This window comes from Lethenteron reissneri, chromosome 2, assembly GCF_015708825.2.
Source record: "Lethenteron reissneri isolate LAM-NWPU_2019-01 chromosome 2, ASM1570882v1, whole genome shotgun sequence".
Taxonomy (NCBI): Eukaryota; Metazoa; Chordata; class Hyperoartia; order Petromyzontiformes; family Petromyzontidae; genus Lethenteron; species Lethenteron reissneri.
The window spans coordinates 3,870,164-3,889,217 of NC_083780.1; the positions used below are offsets into that span (position 1 = coordinate 3,870,164).

Consider the following 19,054-nt stretch of genomic DNA (forward strand, 5'->3'; position numbering starts at 1 on the left):
GAGGAGTGAGGGGTGACGCAGTGGTTAGCCCGGCTACGAACCCAGATACCCTCCACTCCCCCGCCCCCAAGTTCAATTCCTGCTCGTGGCCATCAACATCGGTGATGGATCTTTCCCAGTGGCCCGTCGAAGGTGCCACGGTGGCTATGAGATGTTAACTACCTCGCCAGGTATACAGGAGATCGTGGGTTCGATCCCGACCCTGACACCTGCTGCTGTGTATTTGGAGTCTATGCGTCTCTCTCATCATCATCATCACGGTGGCTAGGAGATGTTAACTACCTCTCCTGGTATACAGGAGGTCGTGGGTTCGATCCCGACCCTGACGCCTGCTGCTGTGTATTTGGAGTTTGTGTGTGTCTCTCTCTCATCATCATCACGGTGGCTAGGAGATGTTAACTACCTCGCCTGGTATACAAGGAGATCGTGGGTTCGATCCCGACCCTGACGACTGCTGCTGTATATTTAGAGTTTGCGTGTCTCTCTCTCATCATCATCACGGTGGCTAGGAGATGTTAACTACCTCGCCTGGTATACAGGAGGTCGTGGGTTCGATCCCGACCCTGACGCCTGCTGCTGTATATTTGGAGTTTGCGTGTCTCTCTCTCTCATCATCATCACGGTGGCTATGAGATGTTAACTACCTCGCCTGCTATACAGGAGGACTCCTGCTGCTGTATATTTGCATGTTCTTCCCGTGGTCACCTGGATTTTTCTCTGGGCCCTCGGGTTTTCCCCTCCACATTTAGAATGAACATCACGCGTTCGGAGTATTTGGCTGCGATACATTTCCACGTGACGACAAGCCGCTTCGTTGAGCTATCATTTGTGGCCAGGTTGCTTCTGATGATTGAAAGCTGTATAGCTCAGTGGGGGCTTACGTGGTAAAATAAAGCATAGTTTATAGCAGTCGACATGGGAGGTCTGTGTCTGTGTCGCGTGTCTGTGTCGCGTGGCAGTACGGCTTTGCTCCCAAGGGCTCCTCCGTCGTCCTCTACTCGTCCCCGGTCATCCGACACTTCCAGTATTTCGTGGCCCCCGATTGGATGGGGGGGATCTACGCGTCGCCCAGCATCGCGGGGTCGCGACCCGGCGCCATCATGGCCGCTACGTGGGCCGCCATGGTGCATCATGGGAGGTCGGGATACGTGGAGGCGACTCGCAAGATTGTCACCACGGCGAGGCTGCTGGGCGAGCGGTGAGCGAGCTGGGCTGCGTCACTCGCCGCTCACCACTCGCCGCTCACCACCCATTACTCACCACTCACCGCTCATCACCTACCGCTCACCACTCGCCGCTCACCACCCATTACTCACCGCTCACCGCTCATCACTCACCCCTCATCACCTACCGCTCACCACTCGGCACTAATCACTCACCATTTACCACTCACCACTCGCCGCTCACCACTCACCACTCATTACTCACCGCTCATCACTCACCACTCACCGCTCACTGCTCATCACCTACCGCTCACCACTCATCACTCACCACTCATCACTCACCACTCATCATTCACCACTCGCCGTCACTATGGCGAGGCTGCTGGGCAAGTGGTGAGCGAGCTGGGCTGTATCACTCACCACTCATCACTCACCACTCATCATTCACCACTCATCACTTACCACTCACCACTCATCACTCGCCGTCACTATGGCGAGGCTGCTGGGCAAGTGGTGAGCGAGCTGGGCTGTATCACTCACCACTCATCACTCACCACTCATCACTCACCACTCATCACTTACCACTCACCACTCATCACTCACCACTCCTCACTCACCACTCATCACTCACCACTCATCACTCACCACTCACCGCTCACCACTCATCACTCACCACTCATCACTTACTGTCACCAAGGCTCAGCTGCTGGGCAAGCGGTGAGTGAGGTAGCATCCACCGCTTATCACCATTTCAGTTCAGTTTGAGCCCACGACTAAATATCTGAACTGGATCTGGGCATCTCCCCTAGGTCGACTCGGCCTTAAATGATTACAGGACGTGGGGCATTGTAAACATTGGAAGACAAAGGCGGCCGGCCATGGTTCTGTGCGCCAATGCCGGCCTTCATCGGCGCTGCTAATCGCCAAGACAGCACTTGCCCCAACAGTGTGTGAGAGGCTACGCGGGGGACCTTTGTCTTTGTGCAGCCTGCGCACGGTGCCTGGGCTCTACGTGTTCGGGGAGCCACTCGTCTCCGTCGTGGCTGTCGGCTCGCGTGACTTTGACATCTTCCGCCTGTCGGACGCGCTGATGGTGCGAGGATGGCACCTCAACACTCTGCAGTTCCCCTCCAGGTACACACACACAGACTCGAACACACACACACCCAGCACCCTGCAGTTCTCCTCCAGGTACACACACACAGACTCCAACACACACACACAGCACCCTGCAGTTCCACTCCAGGTACACACACACAGATTCGAACACGCACACACAGCACCCTGCAGTTCCACTCCAGGTACACACACACACAGACTCGAACACACACACACACAGCACCCTGCAGTTCCACTCCAGGTACACACACATGCAGCAGGTACACACACACACACAGCACCCTGCAGGTACACACACACAGCACGTATGCACACTTGCGCACACACACAGCACCCTGGAGTTCCCCTCCAAGTACACATACACGCAGCCTGTACACACACACACACACAGCCTGTACACACACACGCAGCCTGTACACACACACGCAGCCTGTACACACACACGCAGCCTGTACACACACACGCAGCCTGTACACACACACACACAGCCTGTACACACACACGCAGCCTGTACACACACACACACAGCCTGTACACACACACGCAGCCTGTACACACACACACAGCCTGTACACACACACGCAGCCTGTACACACACACGCAGCCTGTACACACACACGCAGCCTGTACACACACACGCAGCCTGTACACACACACGCAGCCTGTACACACACACGCAGCCTGTACACACACACGCAGCCTGTACACACACACGCAGCCTGTACACACACACACAGCCTGTACACACACACACAGCCTGTACACACACGCAGCCTGTACACACACACACAGCCTGTACACACACACGCAGCCTGTACACACACACGCAGCCTGTACACACGCAGCCTGTACACACACACACAGCCTGTACACACACACGCAGCCTGTACACACACACGCAGCCTGTACACACGCAGCCTGTACACACACACACAGCCTGTACACACACACGCAGCCTGTACACACACACGCAGCCTGTACACACACACGCAGCCTGTACACACACGCAGCCTGTACACACACACAGCCTGTACACACACACACAGCCTGTACACACACACGCAGCCTGTACACACACGCAGCCTGTACACACGCAGCCTGTACACACACACGCAGCCTGTACACACACACGCAGCCTGTACACACACACGCAGCCTGTACACACACACGCAGCCTGTACACACACACGCAGCCTGTACACACACGCAGCCTGTACACACACACAGCCTGTACACACACACGCAGCCTGTACACACACACGCAGCCTGTACACACACACGCAACCTGTACACACACGCAGCCTGTACACACACACAGCCTGTACACACACACGCAGCCTGTACACACACGCAGCCTGTACACACGCAGCCTGTACACACACGTATACTCACACCCTTCTTCAAATGGCACGGTTGGCTACATATGATCCAAAAGAAGTTTAACATACAACGTTGAAGATACATACATGTTGCTGTGACCACATTACACACGGACGGACAGATGGATGGACGGAGGGACTGAGTGACAGACGGACAGGCGGATGGGCAGACGGATGTGTAGTGGATTCAACCGAGTCGCAGACTTTCTCTTTGGAGGCAACACGTACTTATTATCCACTGGCACACAACACAGAAGGGTTACTGCCCTTCCACCAGACAACCTACGGTGGTGGTGGACCACCAGGCTAACTACGCTAATACACGGGCAGAGTTTAGCTATCACGGACGAGACCCAGGTTTGGGTCCTCGTGTTGGTGACTTCTTGTTGGACGAGGTAGAACGTAGATCGTAGATCTTCAGGCGACGGTAGCAACGCTGAGCCCCGGTCCCTGTGGGGACCCCACTGATCTGCTCCCAGGCCGTGGCCGGTCCCGCCCTTGGCTGCTACGCCCACCGTGGAGAGAGCAAGCGCTCTCTCTCTCTCGACCTTTCTCGTCGGATCTTACCCAGTCACGTGAGCAACCCCTAGCCCCCACATGGGGCCTCTGGGTAGATCTTGTTTGTCACGTGACTTCCAAGGTCAACCAGAGTGCCATGGTCCAAGGTAACCTCTACCAGAGGTCGCAAACGGTTTTGATTCCTTACCCGTACTCGTACCCGGCCGCACCAGGGTCGCAAACGGGTACCCGTACCCGTACCCGTACCCGGTAAGGGTACGGGTAGGGTACGGGTAGCCGGGTATCGGGTAGGGTACGGGTACCCGATTGCGACCTCTGGGATGAAGCCATGTTGCAGGCGCGGGTGGGTTGATTCTAGGAACTTGAATTGTGAGAAGAGACAAGACGTTGGGAAATGAGTGACAAACGGTTACTCACCAGTGACTCACGGCCTACCCGTACCCGTACCCGGCCGCACCAGGGTCGCAAATGGGTACCTGTATCCGTACCCGGCTGGGTATGGGTAGCCGGGTATCGGGTAGGGTACGGGTATCGGGTACCCGATTGTGACCTCTGACCTCTACCCCTGGCTGACACACTCTCACTCCCTTCGGTAGGAGTCGACACTGCACGCCACGCGTGGTGCCACTGAGCGCTATCCCAGCGCTCACCGCGCCGCCTCTAGGGCTGGTACTACACCCACCTACGGGGTGTCCGCGATGACAATCCATCGCATGCCGTGCCCCTCTCGGGCCGGCATCGTGCAGTGACATCCGCGATGTCACTGCAGATGGATAGACAGGCAAAGTTATGGACGGATAGATGGATGGGCAAATGGACTGATGGACAGATGGACAGACCAACAGACGGATGAAGTGACGAACAGACGGACAGATGGTTGACGGACAGGCGGACGTACGTACGTACGGACAATGCTGAGTTGTTTCCCGCAGCATCCACATCGCGGTGACGCTGCTGCACACGCGCCCCGGCGTTGCTGAGAAGCTGCTGGATGACATCACGAGCTGCGTGGCCGAGATCATGCTCACCCCGACCGCCAAGACCACGGGCAAGGTGCGTCCTCCACTACCGCCACCAGCAGCACCACCAGCACTACTGCCACCAGCACCACAACCATTACTACCATCATTAGTACCACCATTACTACCACCATCATCATCATTACTACCACCAGCACCACCATCACTACTGCCACCACCAGCACCATCACTACTACCACCAGCACCACCACCATTACTACCATCATTAGTACCACCATTACTACCACCATCATCATCATTACTACCACCAGCACCACCATCACTACTGCCACCACCAGCACCATCACTATTGCCACCAGCACCACCACCATTACTACCATCATTAGTACCACCATTACTACCACCATCATCATCATTACTACCACCAGCACCACCATCACTACTGCCACCACCAGCACCATCACTATTGCCACCAGCACCACCACCATTACTACCATCATTAGTACCACCATTACTACCACCATCATCATCATTACTACCACCAGCACCACCATCACTACGACCACTGCTATCGCTACCACCACTGCCACCACCACCGCCACCATCGCTACCACCACCACCATTACCTCCAGCATCACCGTCACTCACACTGGCATCACCACCATCACCAGCTCTACCACAACACACACACCACCACCAGCGGTTAGTGCACTGCTCTACGAACCCGGCAACCCAAGTTTTATTCCCGCTCATGGCCAACACCAGTGACGATTACCTGAACCGGTCTTGGGCCTCTCCTAGGTCGACTCAGCCTCAAATGAGTACCTGGTGCAGTGTGTAAACATTAACGCTCGGGCGACAAAGGCGGCCGGGCGTGGTGCTGGTTACCCACCCCCTCGTGTGCCGTTCTGGCCTTCATAGGTGCTCCTCGCTAACAGCACTTGCCCCACCAGTGTGTTAATGGCTACGCGGGGGATCTTTGTCTCTGTGCCCAGGGAGCGATCTACGGGATGGCCCAGTCGATCCCGGACCGCTCGCTCATCACCGAGATCACGCACGGCTTCCTCGACTGCATGTTCTCCACCCGCCTGCCCGAGCCTTCCCAGCGTCTCCACAACTCTCCCGGCACTCAGTGACACACCCAGTGACACACTCAGTGACACACCCAGTGACACACCCAGTGACACACCCAGTGACACGACCAGTGACACACAGTGACACACTCAGTGACACACCCAGTGACACACCCAGTGACACGACCAGTGATACGACCAGTGACACACCCAGTGACACACCCAGTGACACACTCAGTGACACACCCAGTGACACACCCAGTGACACACTCAGTGACACACCCAGTGACACACCCAGTGACATGCCCAGTGACACACTCAGTGACACAACCAGTGACACACTCAGTGACACACCCAGTGACACACCCAGTGACACTCAGTGACACACTCAGTGACACACCCAGTGACACTCTCAGTGACACACCCAGTGACAGTGACACACCCAGTGACACACCCAGTGACAGTGACACACCCAGTGACACACCCAGTGACACACCCAGCAATGACACACCCAGTGACACACCCAGTGACACACCCAGTGACACCGACACTCAATGGCACACCCAGTGACAGTGACCCACACAGGGACTCGGTGATACACTCATTGACACAGTGATACATTTCATTGACACAGTGACAATCAGTGACACACCCGTTGACGCACAGCATTAAACGCACAACATACGGCGCACGACATGGGGCACGCAACATGAAACTCTCAACGCGGGACACAACGCGGGACACGAGAGGAAACTTGACTCACCCCTACTTGACTGCGGGTGAATGTGGGGGGCTGTGGGTGAATGTGGGGGGCTGTGGGCGAAGGTGGGGGCCACTGTAACCACTTTGTATGTGGGAATGGAACCACTGATCAGGTGAATTGGTCTTGGCGTCAGTGTGGGGGCCATTTGGGAGGGCAGGAACCCCCCCCCCCCCTTTTCATGGTACGTGTCGCTGTGACATTTGACCTTTAAACGATTAACCCCCTGCGCTGCTGCCCCCCTGCTCTGCTGCTTGAATGAAAACCCTCGCGACCCCGACCCCGACCCGCTGATCTTTATTCCTAAACCCCTCTCCTCTTTATCCATGACCCCTAATCCGTGACCCCGAACCCTGACCGGTAAACCCCTATCTCAATGACCATTAAACCCCCATCCCTATTCAACCCCTGTCTGACCCCCTTAGCCCCTAGTACTTATTTTAACGTTTATGTCACGATGGAACCACAAGGCTTGATTTTGTGTTTTGTAATTACAGCTCGTTTCTCAATGCACAGGAGCGTGGCGTGTCCGTGTGTCCACGTGTGCCTCTCTGTGTGTGTGGTACGATGGGCGTGAGTCGGAGAAAGTGGAGAAGTATCCATACCTGGGTTTGGCAGCAGAGGTCTCACTCCGAATCAGTCGGGCGGCATTACCTCTTCGTCAGCTGTATGTATGTTTGTTGAAGGTTCTTTCAAAACATACGTAGCCAACCATGCTAATCGCAGGTGCGGGGGAAGGACCACAAAGTAAACACAAAAAGATGCATAACGCTGTATGGAAGCTTCCTGGCCTGTTGCTCCACACGAAGTTTCGGGTATTTTCAGCCAGTAATGCCCTCCCTCCCTTTGTGAAACATGGATTCCTCTGATAGAATACCTGCACCACTTTGAAACATTTATCCATAATCCAGGTTTTTTAGGTTACATCCCGTAAATATAAATGTGTCGTTAAACCCGCCACCACCCGACACAGCCAATAAGTAAAGTTTGTCACGTAAACAGAACGTGCCAAATCGTTACTAATACAGCACCACCGGTGTTTTGGAGAGCAAATCTAAATTTCCATTTGGAGTACGACGTTTTGCCAGTAATTACAACGAGCATCATCAGGCGGACAGCCTGATGATTCAGGCTAGCCTACCAATGATCCATCCTGGTTTGAACCAGACTGGATTGTGTGAGGTGCTTGCAAATCCTTGAAAGATCTGGGCACAGTCCCATCACGGAGCTGCTCCAGCAGGCGAGACTGCGTTGGCTGGGTCATGTAGCCCGCATGTCCAGGCATCGCATGTCCAGGCATCGCATGCCCAAACAGCTTTCTTTTGGCCGGATAGAGGGGGCTAAACGGACACAGAATGAATGGGCTAGAGAAGAGATGGGCTGATGTGGTACAGAAGCATGTGGGGCTGAGTGGACTTGCCGATGACTGGTAGCGGTCATCGGCAAGTGGAGGAGGCTCGTGAAGGATGCTCATGGACAGATGGTGCATCTGCCATTCATCTCGGTCAACCCATGGCACCTGGGTCTGTCCTGTGAGCTGCTAGCGAGCCTTTGACACCTCACGTAACCTCGGTGCACCTAACCCGGCACAAGCGCTGTGGTGACATCACCGTCGCTTAGTGCCGGATGGCGGTTGATATATGTGTTGTGTATGGTGTGTGTATGGCATGGGTAGGGTGTGGTGTGGTGTATGTGGTGTATTCTTGCCTGCTGTCCCCAAGAAGAGACCTCAGAAAGCCGCAGAACGTTTACGCTCAAGTGACTGATCTTTATTACAAAAAACCCAACAACTCTTATCATAAAAATAACTTTCCATGGGGCATGGGGGGAGCTCATGATGGGCACGGGGGGGGGGGTGCTCGTGATGTGTGTGACGTGCCACGCGTGGAGCATGCCGTGCGGTGCTACGCTGCTCGCTACGCGTGGTGCTCGTGGAGGAGTTGCGGCGTCGCAGCCACGTGGAAGTGCGTGGCCCTGCGCGCCGTCATGCGGCGCAGCGTGGTGAAGGCGAGCGCCAGTTGCGTGGCCAGCAGCACAGCGAGCACGGACAGCACCCCGACCTGAGCCCCGTGCAGAGGTGGCACCCTGTCCCTGTCGCCCAGCAGCAGCAGCAGCTGCAGCAGCAGCAGCGGCGTCTGCAGCAGCAGGGACAGCAGCCAGAAGCCAGCCAGCTCGGGCACCTACACACACAGCACACCACACCACGGGGTGAGCACCTACACACACAGCACACCACACCACGGGGTGAGCACCTCACCACTCACACACAGGACACCACTCACAGCACACCACCCCACGGGGGAGCACCTCACCACTCACAGCACATCACACCACGTGGTGAGCACCTCACCACTCACAGCACATCACACCACTCACAGCACATCACACCACGGGGTGAGCACCTACACACACAGCACACCACCCCACACCACGGGGTGAGCACCTACACACACAGTACACACCACCACGGGATGAGCACCTCACCACTCACTCACAGCACACCACACCACGGGGTGAGCACCTACACACACAGTACACCACACCACGGGGTGAGCACCTCACCACTCACTCACAGCACACCACACCACGGGGTGAGCACCTACACACACAGTACACACCACCACGGGGTGAGCACCTCACCGCTCACTCACAGCACACCACACCACGGGGTGAGCACCTACACACACAGTACACCACACCACGGGGTGAGCACCTCACCACTCAGCACACCACATGGTGAGCTTCCGAGACACACACACACAGCACACACCAACACCACCCCACGGGGTGAGTACCTCGCACACCTCACACCACACTCTCATGCAACACTCTCAAGCGGTGCAGGAATGTGCTGGTGTGTGACTGCGACGCTATGCCAGCACTTCTCAGAACGAGAAGCAGGGCGAAGCATGAGGAAATAGGAGTATGCAGAGGGAAGCAGAAGGAAGCAGCAGCAGCTGGGAGAAGTGACTGGGAGGAGCAGGAGGAAGCGGCAGCAGCAGCAGGGAGAAGTGGCTGGGAGGAGCAGGAGGAAGCGGCAGCAGCAGCAGGGAGAAGTGGCTGGGAGGAGCAGGAGGAAGCAGCAGCAGCAGCAGGGAGAAGTAGCTGGGAGGAGCAGGAGGAAGCAGCAGCAGCAGCAGGGAGAAGTGGCTGGGAGGAGCAGGAGGAAGCGGCAGCAGCAGGGAGAAGTGGCTGGGAGGAGCAGGAGGAAGCAGCAGCAGCAGCAGGGAGAAGTGGCTGGGAGGAGCAGAAGGAAGCAGCAGCAGCAGGGAGAAGTGGCTGGGAGGAGCAGGAGGAAGCGGCAGCAGCAGCTGGGAGAAGTAGCTGGGAGGACCAGGAGGAAGCAGCAGCAGCAGCAGGGAGAAGTGGCTGGGAGGAGCAGGAGGAAGCGGCAGCAGCAGCAGGGAGAAGTAGCTGGGAGGAGCAGGAGGAAGCAGCAGCAGCAGCAGGGAGAAGTGGCTGGGAGGAGCAGGAGGAAGCGGCAGCAGCAGCAGGGAGAAGTGGCTGGGAGGAGCAGAAGGAAGCAGCAGCAGCAGGGAGAAGTGGCTGGGAGGAGCAGGAGGAAGCGGCAGCAGCAGCAGGGAGAAGTAGCTGGGAGGAGCAGGAGGAAGCAGCAGCAGCAGCAGGGAGAAGTGACTGGGAGGAGCAGGGGGAAGCAGCAGCAGCAGCAGGGAGAAGTGGCTGGGAGGAGCAGGAGGAAGCAGCAGCAGCAGCAGCAGCTGGGAGAAGTGGCTGGGAGGAGCAGGAGGAAGCGGCAGCAGCAGCAGGGAGAAGTGGCTGGGAGGAGCAGGAGGAAGCGGCAGCAGCAGCAGGGAGAAGTGACTGGGAGGAGCAGGAGGAAGCGGCAGCAGCAGCAGGGAGAAGTGGCTGGGAGGAGCAGGAGGAAGCGGCAGCAGCAGCAGGGAGAAGTGACTGGGAGGAGCAGGAGGAAGCGGCAGCAGCAGCAGGGAGAAGTGGCTGGGAGAAGCAGGAGGAAGCAGCAGCAGCAGCAGGGAGAAGTGGCTGGGAGGAGCAGGAGGAAGCAGCAGCAGCAGCAGGGAGAAGTGACTGGGAGAAGCAGGAGGAAGCAGCAGCAGCAGCAGGGAGAAGTGGCTGAGAGGAGCAGGAGGAAGCAGCAGCAGCAGCAGGGAGAAGTGACTGGGAGGAGCAGAAGGAAGCAGCAGCAGCAGCAGGGAGAAGTGACTGGGAGGAGCAGGAGGAAGCAGCAGCAGCAGCAGGGAGAAGTGGCTGGGAGGAGCAGAAGGAAGCAGCAGCAGCAGCAGGGAGAAGTGGCTGGGAGGAGCAGAAGGAAGCAGCAGCAGCAGCAGGGAGAAGTGGCTGGGAGGAGCAGGAGGAAGCAGCAGCAGCAGCAGGGAGAAGTGGCTGGGAGGAGCAGAAGGAAGCAGCAGCAGCAGGGAGAAGTGGCTGGGAGGAGCAGGAGGAAGCGGCAGCAGCAGCAGGGAGAAGTGGCTGGGAGGAGCAGGAGGAAGCAGCAGCAGCAGCAGGGAGAAGTGGCTGGGAGGAGCAGGAGGAAGCAGCAGCAGCAGGGAGAAGTGGCTGGGAGGAGCAGGAGGAAGCGGCAGCAGCAGCAGGGAGAAGTGGCTGGGAGGAGCAGGAGGAAGCAGCAGCAGCAGGGAGAAGTGGCTGGGAGGAGCAGGAGGAAGCAGCAGCAGCAGGGAGAAGTGGCTGGGAGGAGCAGAAGGAAGCAGCAGCAGCAGCAGGGAGAAGTGGCTGGGAGGAGCAGAAGGAAGCAGCAGCAGCAGGGAGAAGTGGCTGGGAGGAGCAGGAGGAAGTGGCAGCAGCAGCTGGGAGAAGTAGCTGGGAGGAGCAGGAGGAAGCGGCAGCAGCAGCTGGGAGAAGTGGCTGGGAGGAGCAGGAGGAAGCGGCAGCAGCAGCAGGGAGAAGTGGCTGGGAGGAGCAGAAGGAAGCGGCAGCAGCAGCTGGGAGAAGTGGCTGGGAGGAGCAGGAGGAAGCGGCAGCAGCAGCTGGGAGAAGTGGCTGGGAGGAGCAGGAGGAAGCGGCAGCAGCAGCTGGGAGAAGTGGCTGGGAGGAGCAGGAGGAAGCGGCAGCAGCAGCAGGGAGAAGTGGCTGGGAGGAGCAGGAGGAAGCGGCAGCAGCAGCAGGGAGAAGTGGCTGGGAGGAGCAGGAGGAAGCGGCAGCAGCAGCAGGGAGAAGTGGCTGGGAGGAGCAGGAGGAAGCGGCAGCAGCAGCTGGGAGAAGTGGCTGGGAGGAGCAGGAGGAAGCGGCAGCAGCAGCAGGGAGAAGTGGCTGGGAGGAGCAGGAGGAAGCGGCAGCAGCAGCTGGGAGAAGTGGCTGGGAGGAGCAGGAGGAAGCAGCAGCAGCAGGGAGAAGTGGCTGGGAGGAGCAGGAGGAAGCGGCAGCAGCAGCAGGGAGAAGTGGCTGGGAGGAGCAGGAGGAAGCGGCAGCAGCAGCTGGGAGAAGTGGCTGGGAGGAGCAGGAGGAAGCGGCAGCAGCAGGGAGAAGTGGCTGGGAGGAGCAGGAGGAAGCGGCAGCAGCAGCAGGGAGAAGTGGCTGGGAGGAGCAGGAGGAAGCGGCAGCAGCAGCTGGGAGAAGTGGCTGGGAGGAGCAGGAGGAAGCAGCAGCAGCAGCTGGGAGAAGTGGCTGGGAGGAGCAGGAGGAAGCAGCAGCAGCAGGGAGAAGTGGCTGGGAGGAGCAGGAGGAAGCAGCAGCAGCAGCAGGGAGAAGTGGCTGGGAGGAGCAGGAGGAAGCGGCAGCAGCAGCAGGGAGAAGTGGCTGGGATTAGCAGGAGGAAGCAGCAGCAGCAGCAGGGAGAAGTGGCTGGGAGGAGCAGGAGGAAGCAGCAGCAGCAGCAGGGAGAAGTGACTGGGAGGAGCAGGAGGAAGCAGCAGCAGCAGGGAGAAGTGGCTGGGAGGAGCAGGAGGAAGCGGCAGCAGCAGCAGGGAGAAGTGGCTGGGAGGAGCAGGAGGAAGCAGCAGCAGCAGCAGGGAGAAGTGACTGGGAGGAGCAGGAGGAAGCAGCAGCAGCAGCAGGGAGAAGTGGCTGGGAGGAGCAGGAGGAAGCAGCAGCAGCAGCAGGGAGAAGTGGCTGGGAGGAGCAGGAGGAAGCGGCAGCAGTAGCAGGGAGAAGTGGCTGGGAGGAGCAGGAGGAAGCGGCAGCAGCAGCAGGGAGAAGTGGCTGGGAGGAGCAGGAGGAAGCAGCAGCAGCAGCTGGGAGAAGTAGCTGGGTGAAACAGGAGGAAGCGGGGAGGAATTGGAAGCAGGTAGCGGCAGGGAGGAGCAGCGGGTACCTTCTCGCCCAGGTTGCCGGCGTAGCCCAGGTAGAGGCGGCTCATCTCGATGACGGCCATGAAGACAAGCACCGTGGTGAGCACCACACAGTAGTGCGTGGCCATGTAGGGGTACTGTACACACACACACACACACAAAGGTTCCCCCGTGTGTAGCCTTAGCTGGCTGTTGGGGCGAGTGCAGTTAGCGAGCACCGCTAATGGTCATTACGTTGTTCATTGTGGTAATAATTCCCCGTCGTGGGAGGCATCGCTGATAGTCCAAACCAATCGCAGCGGAAGAAGTATCGCAGGCTGGAACAAACCGATTTAACCGCACGAAGATGTGGCGCATCACATCGACAAACGCTCTCGGCCTAGATGCAGACCACCAGCTCGAGAGAACTGAACAAGTTGCAAACATTGGTGACTGTACTGATGAGTCATAATTACGTTAAACCTATCAACAATTGTCCGATGCACTGCTGCCTGTTGTTGAGATGGCCACGTGTTCTCATCTCGTGAGTCGGCGGTTCGGAACGACATTACCACGCTTCCAGTTCCGTTGAGCTGGTGGTCTGGATAAGGCCGAGCTAGAGCCGTTGCATATGCAACAGAGGTCGCAAACGGGTTTTGATTCCTTACCCGTACCCGGCCGCACCAGGGTCGCAAACGGGTACCCGTACCCGGCCGTACCCGTACCTGATTGCGACCTCTGGGATGAAGCCATGTTGCAGGCGCGGGTGGGTTGATTCTAGGAACTTGAATTGTGAGAAGAGACAAGACGTTGGGAAATGAGTGACAACTGGTTACTCACCAGTGACTCACGGCCTACCCGTACCCGTACCCGGCCACATCAGGGTCGCAAACGGGTACCCGTACCCGGGTATCAGGTAGGGTATGGGTATCGGGTACCCGGTTGCGACCTCTGATATGCAATGCTGCGCAGACGCATGTGCGCGTTGAATCTGTTGCCAATGAGTGCCAATGTGTGTGGCGATGATCGTGCCATGCCTATGACGGTGTCGGTTGTGAATTTGATGGCTGCGATTGTGTCGGGTGCTGGACGGTGTCGGTGTCTGTGATGCCATCACCTTGGTAGCCAGCATCACGGCCTCCGAGGTCACCCAACACGGGTAATAGAACGCGTTGAGGTAGAGCGACATCTGCAGGGGCAGGCTGCTCACGACCACCGTGCCTGGGCAAGGGCGGCACGGCACACACCACATCACGTAGAGCTCGAGCTAAGGAATGTGGCTACTCAGTCACAATATTCGGTGATAATTTGAGCGCTGGGACATGAGAAACACATGTTGTCTGAATCTGGTCTTAAATCATGAACTGCGGCAAGTTGTCCAGTGCCTCACAAAGCCCCGCTGTAGCGAAGTAACGACATTAGTGTATCAGGTGGGGCCTCAATGCTGTACAGTATTGTGATTTATCTCGCAAGGTCGCACCTTGAGGCTATTATACATCGCGGCTCCTCTTGACTGACCGCATCATTGTTACGCTCGCGGTCCAGAACGTGTAACGCTTTAGGCGCGCTCCGTCTTCGCAAAATGCAGCCCCTCCAGCTCCGTAGTTGTACCTCTGTGCAATATAATTGACGCGTATGGGATGAAATCAATGTCTACGTGAAATATATTTTTTATGAATTTGAACCGCGTTTTAAATACGTGCTTGTCAATGGGGCCGCAGCTTTCGCCACCAGGGGGTCAAGGCGCCACCAGGGGGTCAAGGCACCCCCTGCCCCCACGCAAGTGACGCTACTGGGGCCCCCCACAATGATCTGCGGATGTGAGAATTGAGCGCCCCACGGGGCATTCTCCGTGAACCTCTGAGCGGACCTGACATCACCACCACCACCATAATCATCACTTCAGCCACAGCCATCAACTGTCCACCACTAACAACACCATCACCCACGCACCACCACTACATCTACGCCACCGTTATGAGATGCACTGCCCTTATAATCCTAAAATGACGGTAACTTTAACACGTAGGCTTTCGCGACCAATATTATTCATAATATAGGTGTTTGGGTCAGATCGCGTTATTTATAAATGTGTCGTAACCCTCCACCACCCGACACGGCCAAACAGTAAAACATGCTGTTGAATCTTTCTCCAACGCACCGGTGGGCTACATAAGTGAATTATTTTGTCCTTTGAAAAACGTGACACTTTTTTTTTTACTGTTTGGCCGTGTCGGGTGGTGGAGGGTTACGACACATTTATAAATAACGCGATCTGACCCAAAACCCTGTATTACGAATGACGGTAACTCTCCACGCGCCACACAGGGTCCTCGCCCAGTATCCAGCCCGAGCCCGGCGCGCCTGAGCGGGCATCGCCAGTAGGCCGCAGGGGGTTGGGACGGGAGTGTGGGCTCGCAGCTGGGCAGCTCACACACCCCGGGCCGCGTCGCTCTCTGCACCTCTCCGCAATTTCCCGTCTCCCATTGCTCCCACCGACAGCGCAAAGCGGATCGGGGGATTAAATCCCACGGGGAAGAGACATCAACCGTGACCCCCCCCCCCACCCCCCTGCAGCCTAGTGACGCTGCCCAGGGAGTCGAAGGCATCCCGGTAGGAAATCTAGGCGAGGCGGGTGAGGCAGGAGGCGGGCGAGGGAATGAGAGAACGCCGTCTGGTTACCGGCACGCTCCGGCGATGCGATCTCCCTGCCGCTGAACACCGCGTGGCTGAACGAGGTGAGGCGCTCCCGGACCCGGCCTGGTAACGGCGAGTACGGGATTCCCGCATTCGCGGCCATGGCGGGATGCCCCGCGCCGCCGAGCCGACGCGCGGCGTCACCGTGGCGACGAGGGGGCCTCGAGCGGCCGCGATTATCGCGATACTCAAACGCTGGCGCGATAGGGCGATTATCGCGATATGGCGATTATCGCGATATTGCTATTATCGCGTTGTCGGTTTGCCACGAGATCGGTCGTACGTTGAACTCCGATTTAAAGCTTTACCTCAGGGGTGTCCAAACTTTTTGCAAAGAGGGCCACATTTGATAAAGTGAAGATGCCCGGGGGCCAATAGTTCCTTCTGACATTGTTTTAACCACAAAAGTTACGTGGAAATACACACCGTTATAAAAAAAATCATTGTCACAATTACCTTTATTTTTCAAATGACAATGTAACCAAATATGAGCCACTCAGGCAGACGTGAACAACTCTAAAAACGCAATTCTGCCTTTCATTCAGTCAGATAACATTGAACAAACTGTATAGAATACCTTAAATTTCCATGAGTTTTATGATGTATTTATGCTGACAGAGCTAGCGAGCCATAAATAACACATTATAAGACCGAAGCTGCGGGCCGTATGAAATCTGCCCGCGGGCCGTGCTTAGGACATGCCTGCTTTACCTGAACCGGTCGTCCTGGGCCTCCCCTAGGTCGACTCAACCTCAAATGAGCCCCCGGTGCTTTGTGTAAAAAATATCGCCACGAGGGAGACAAAGGCGGCCGGGAGTGGTGCTGGTCACCCACCCCCTCCCGTGCCGTGCCGGCCTTCACAGGTGCAAACAGCACTTGCCCCACCGGTGTGTTGAAGGCTACGCGGGGGATCTTTGTCTCTGTGCCGTGGTGCCGATGGTCGTCGTTGGGGAGTTTGGTAGCGGATGGTTGGAATTCCAGGGCGGGCAGTGGTGATGTCCACGGTGGTGGTGGCTGTGGTGGTGGTTGTGTTGGTGGTTGTGGTGTTGGTGGTGGTGGTTGTGTTGGTGGTTGTGGTGGTGGTGATGTCCACGGTGGTGGTGGTGGTGTTGGTGGTTGTGTTGGTGGTTGTGTTGGTGGTTGTGGTGGTGGTGATGTCCACGGTGGTGGTTGTGTTGGTGGTGATTGTGGTGGTGGTGGTGGTGGTTGTGTTGGTGGTTGTGGTGATGTTCACGGTGGTGGTGGTGTTGGTGGTTGTGGTGTTGGTGGTTGTGTTGGTGGTTGTGGTGGTGGTGATGTCCACGGTGGTGGTGGTTGTGGTGGTTGTGTTGGTGGTTGTGGTGGTGGTGATGGTGGTTGTGGTGTTGGTTGTGTTGGTGGTTGTGATGGTGGTGATGTCCACGGTGGTGGTTGTGGTGATGTCCACGGTGGTGGTGGTGGTTTTGGTGTTGGTGGTTGTGGTGGTGGTGATGTCCACGGTGGTGGTGGTTGTGGTGTTGGTGGTTGTGTTGGTGGTGGTTGTGTTGGTGGTTGTGGTGGTGGTGATATCCACGGTGGTGGTTGTGGTGGTTGTGTTGGTGGTGGTTGTGGTTGTACGAGTGGTTGGTGACCGTGGTGTGTGCACCACCTGCTCCATCAACGTGCTTGCTCACAGCACTTGTCCCTCAACAGTCGGTTCAGGCTGTACGGGGGACCTTTGAGAAGCTGTGTACGGTACTGTGTGTTAAACACTTGAACCACCCCCCCCCCCTCTCGTACAACTCGCCACGAAGTTGAGCTCGACAGCAGGGCTTGTGGTTACAGTTTATTGAAACACGAGGCGCGAGATGCCATCGCAACAGCGCTCACAGCCGCATGCAGCTGCTCGGGGCGATGGTGACATCAGACGCGTGCGATGGTGATATGTGATGGTGAAGGGGAGGATGGTACGGTGGGTTTACGGTGGTGGGTATATGTGATGATGGGTATGTGGTGATGGTGGTGGGTATGTGGTGATGGTGATGGTGGTGGGGATGTGGTGATGGTGGTGGGTATGTGGTGATGGTGGTGGGGATGTGATGGTGGTGGTGGGTATGTGGTGATGGTGGGTTACGTGACGATGGTGGGTATGTGATGATGGTGGTGGGGATGTGGTGATGGTGGTGGGGATGTGATGGTGGGTATGTGATGGTGGTGGGTATGTGATGGTGTTGGGTGATGTGATGATGGTGGTGGTGATGGTGGTTGTGGCGGTGGGTTCAGTGATGCAGGTGCGACATTCGCAGCGTGCTGTTGTGGCTGTGTCTCGCCTGATTGCCTCGAAGAGCGCGGGGATGGTGGTGGTGGTGATGGAGGTCCAAGTGGACACGATGACCATGGTGGGGATGGCCGTAGTTGTGGTAATGAAGATCAAAGTGGGGAAGATCGTGGTGGTGGAGATTGTGGTGGTGAACATTATGGTGGTGGAGATTGTGGTGGTGGAGATCGTGGCGATGACCATGGTGAAGATGACCCTGGTGCAGATCATGGTGGTAATAATGGTTGCGGTTATGGACAGCGTGGTGATGATCGACGTGGAAATCTTGGAAGCGGCCGTGGGAATGCCAGTGCGGGTAGTGGTGATGCCCGCGGTGGTGGTCGTGGTTGTACGCGTGGTGGTGGTCGTGCACCGCTACGGGGGAGTAGTGGTTGTGCGGGAGCGGTGGCGCCGAATAGTCGTGGTGGTTGTGGTGGTGGTCAAAGTGGCTGTGGCGGTGGTCAAGGTGGTAGACGTGGCTTATTGAATGGCGCCTGCGGCTAGGGGCGCACGTCTTCTTGCAGTCGATAGGAGAGAAATGTCGGCACAAATCATCGTGGTGGTGGTGGTGGTGGTGGGGGCTGATGTGGTGGTGATGCTCGGAATGGTGGTGGTGGTGGCGGCGCAGGTCCGTCAGGGAGTGGTGGCGGTGCACGACGGTGGGCCCGTCGCGGGGCTCGCTGCGACCCCGCTCCGCGCACTGCGCCGACGCATTGACCGCGACGTGGTCGCGGTCAATGGCCGAGTAGTGATGGCACAGGTCGTCGTGGTGGTGGTGGTGGTGGTGGTGGAGCTGCTCCTGCTTGTTCTGCTGGTGGTGGTGGTGGATCCGCCCCGGCTCGTCCTGGCTGTGACTCCTCGGTAGGAGGCCCTCGCGCACCCCCTCG

The 19,054-nt window shown here is 57.4% G+C and overlaps 2 protein-coding genes across 2 annotated transcripts; one reads left to right on the forward strand and one right to left on the reverse strand.

Annotated features, from left to right (window-relative positions):
• The first annotated feature begins 104 nt into the window (after positions 1-104).
• Positions 105-7,505, forward strand: SGPL1 (sphingosine-1-phosphate lyase 1). Its single transcript, XM_061550198.1, has 5 exons — positions 105-132; positions 901-1,198; positions 2,151-2,297; positions 5,112-5,232; positions 6,155-7,505. Exons 1-5 carry the CDS (start codon positions 105-107, stop codon positions 6,293-6,295), a joined length of 735 nt encoding a protein of 244 aa, XP_061406182.1. The 3' UTR covers positions 6,296-7,505.
• A 1,230-nt stretch (positions 7,506-8,735) lies between these two features.
• On the reverse strand, positions 8,736-16,051 carry TMEM17 (transmembrane protein 17). Its single transcript, XM_061552127.1, has 4 exons — positions 15,878-16,051; positions 14,313-14,416; positions 13,240-13,353; positions 8,736-9,172 (listed from the first exon to the last, which is right to left on the reverse strand). The coding sequence occupies exons 1-4, from the start codon at positions 15,993-15,995 to the stop codon at positions 8,909-8,911; spliced, it is 600 nt and encodes a 199-aa protein (XP_061408111.1). The 5' UTR covers positions 15,996-16,051; the 3' UTR covers positions 8,736-8,908.
• Between the last annotated feature and the right edge of the window lie 3,003 nt (positions 16,052-19,054).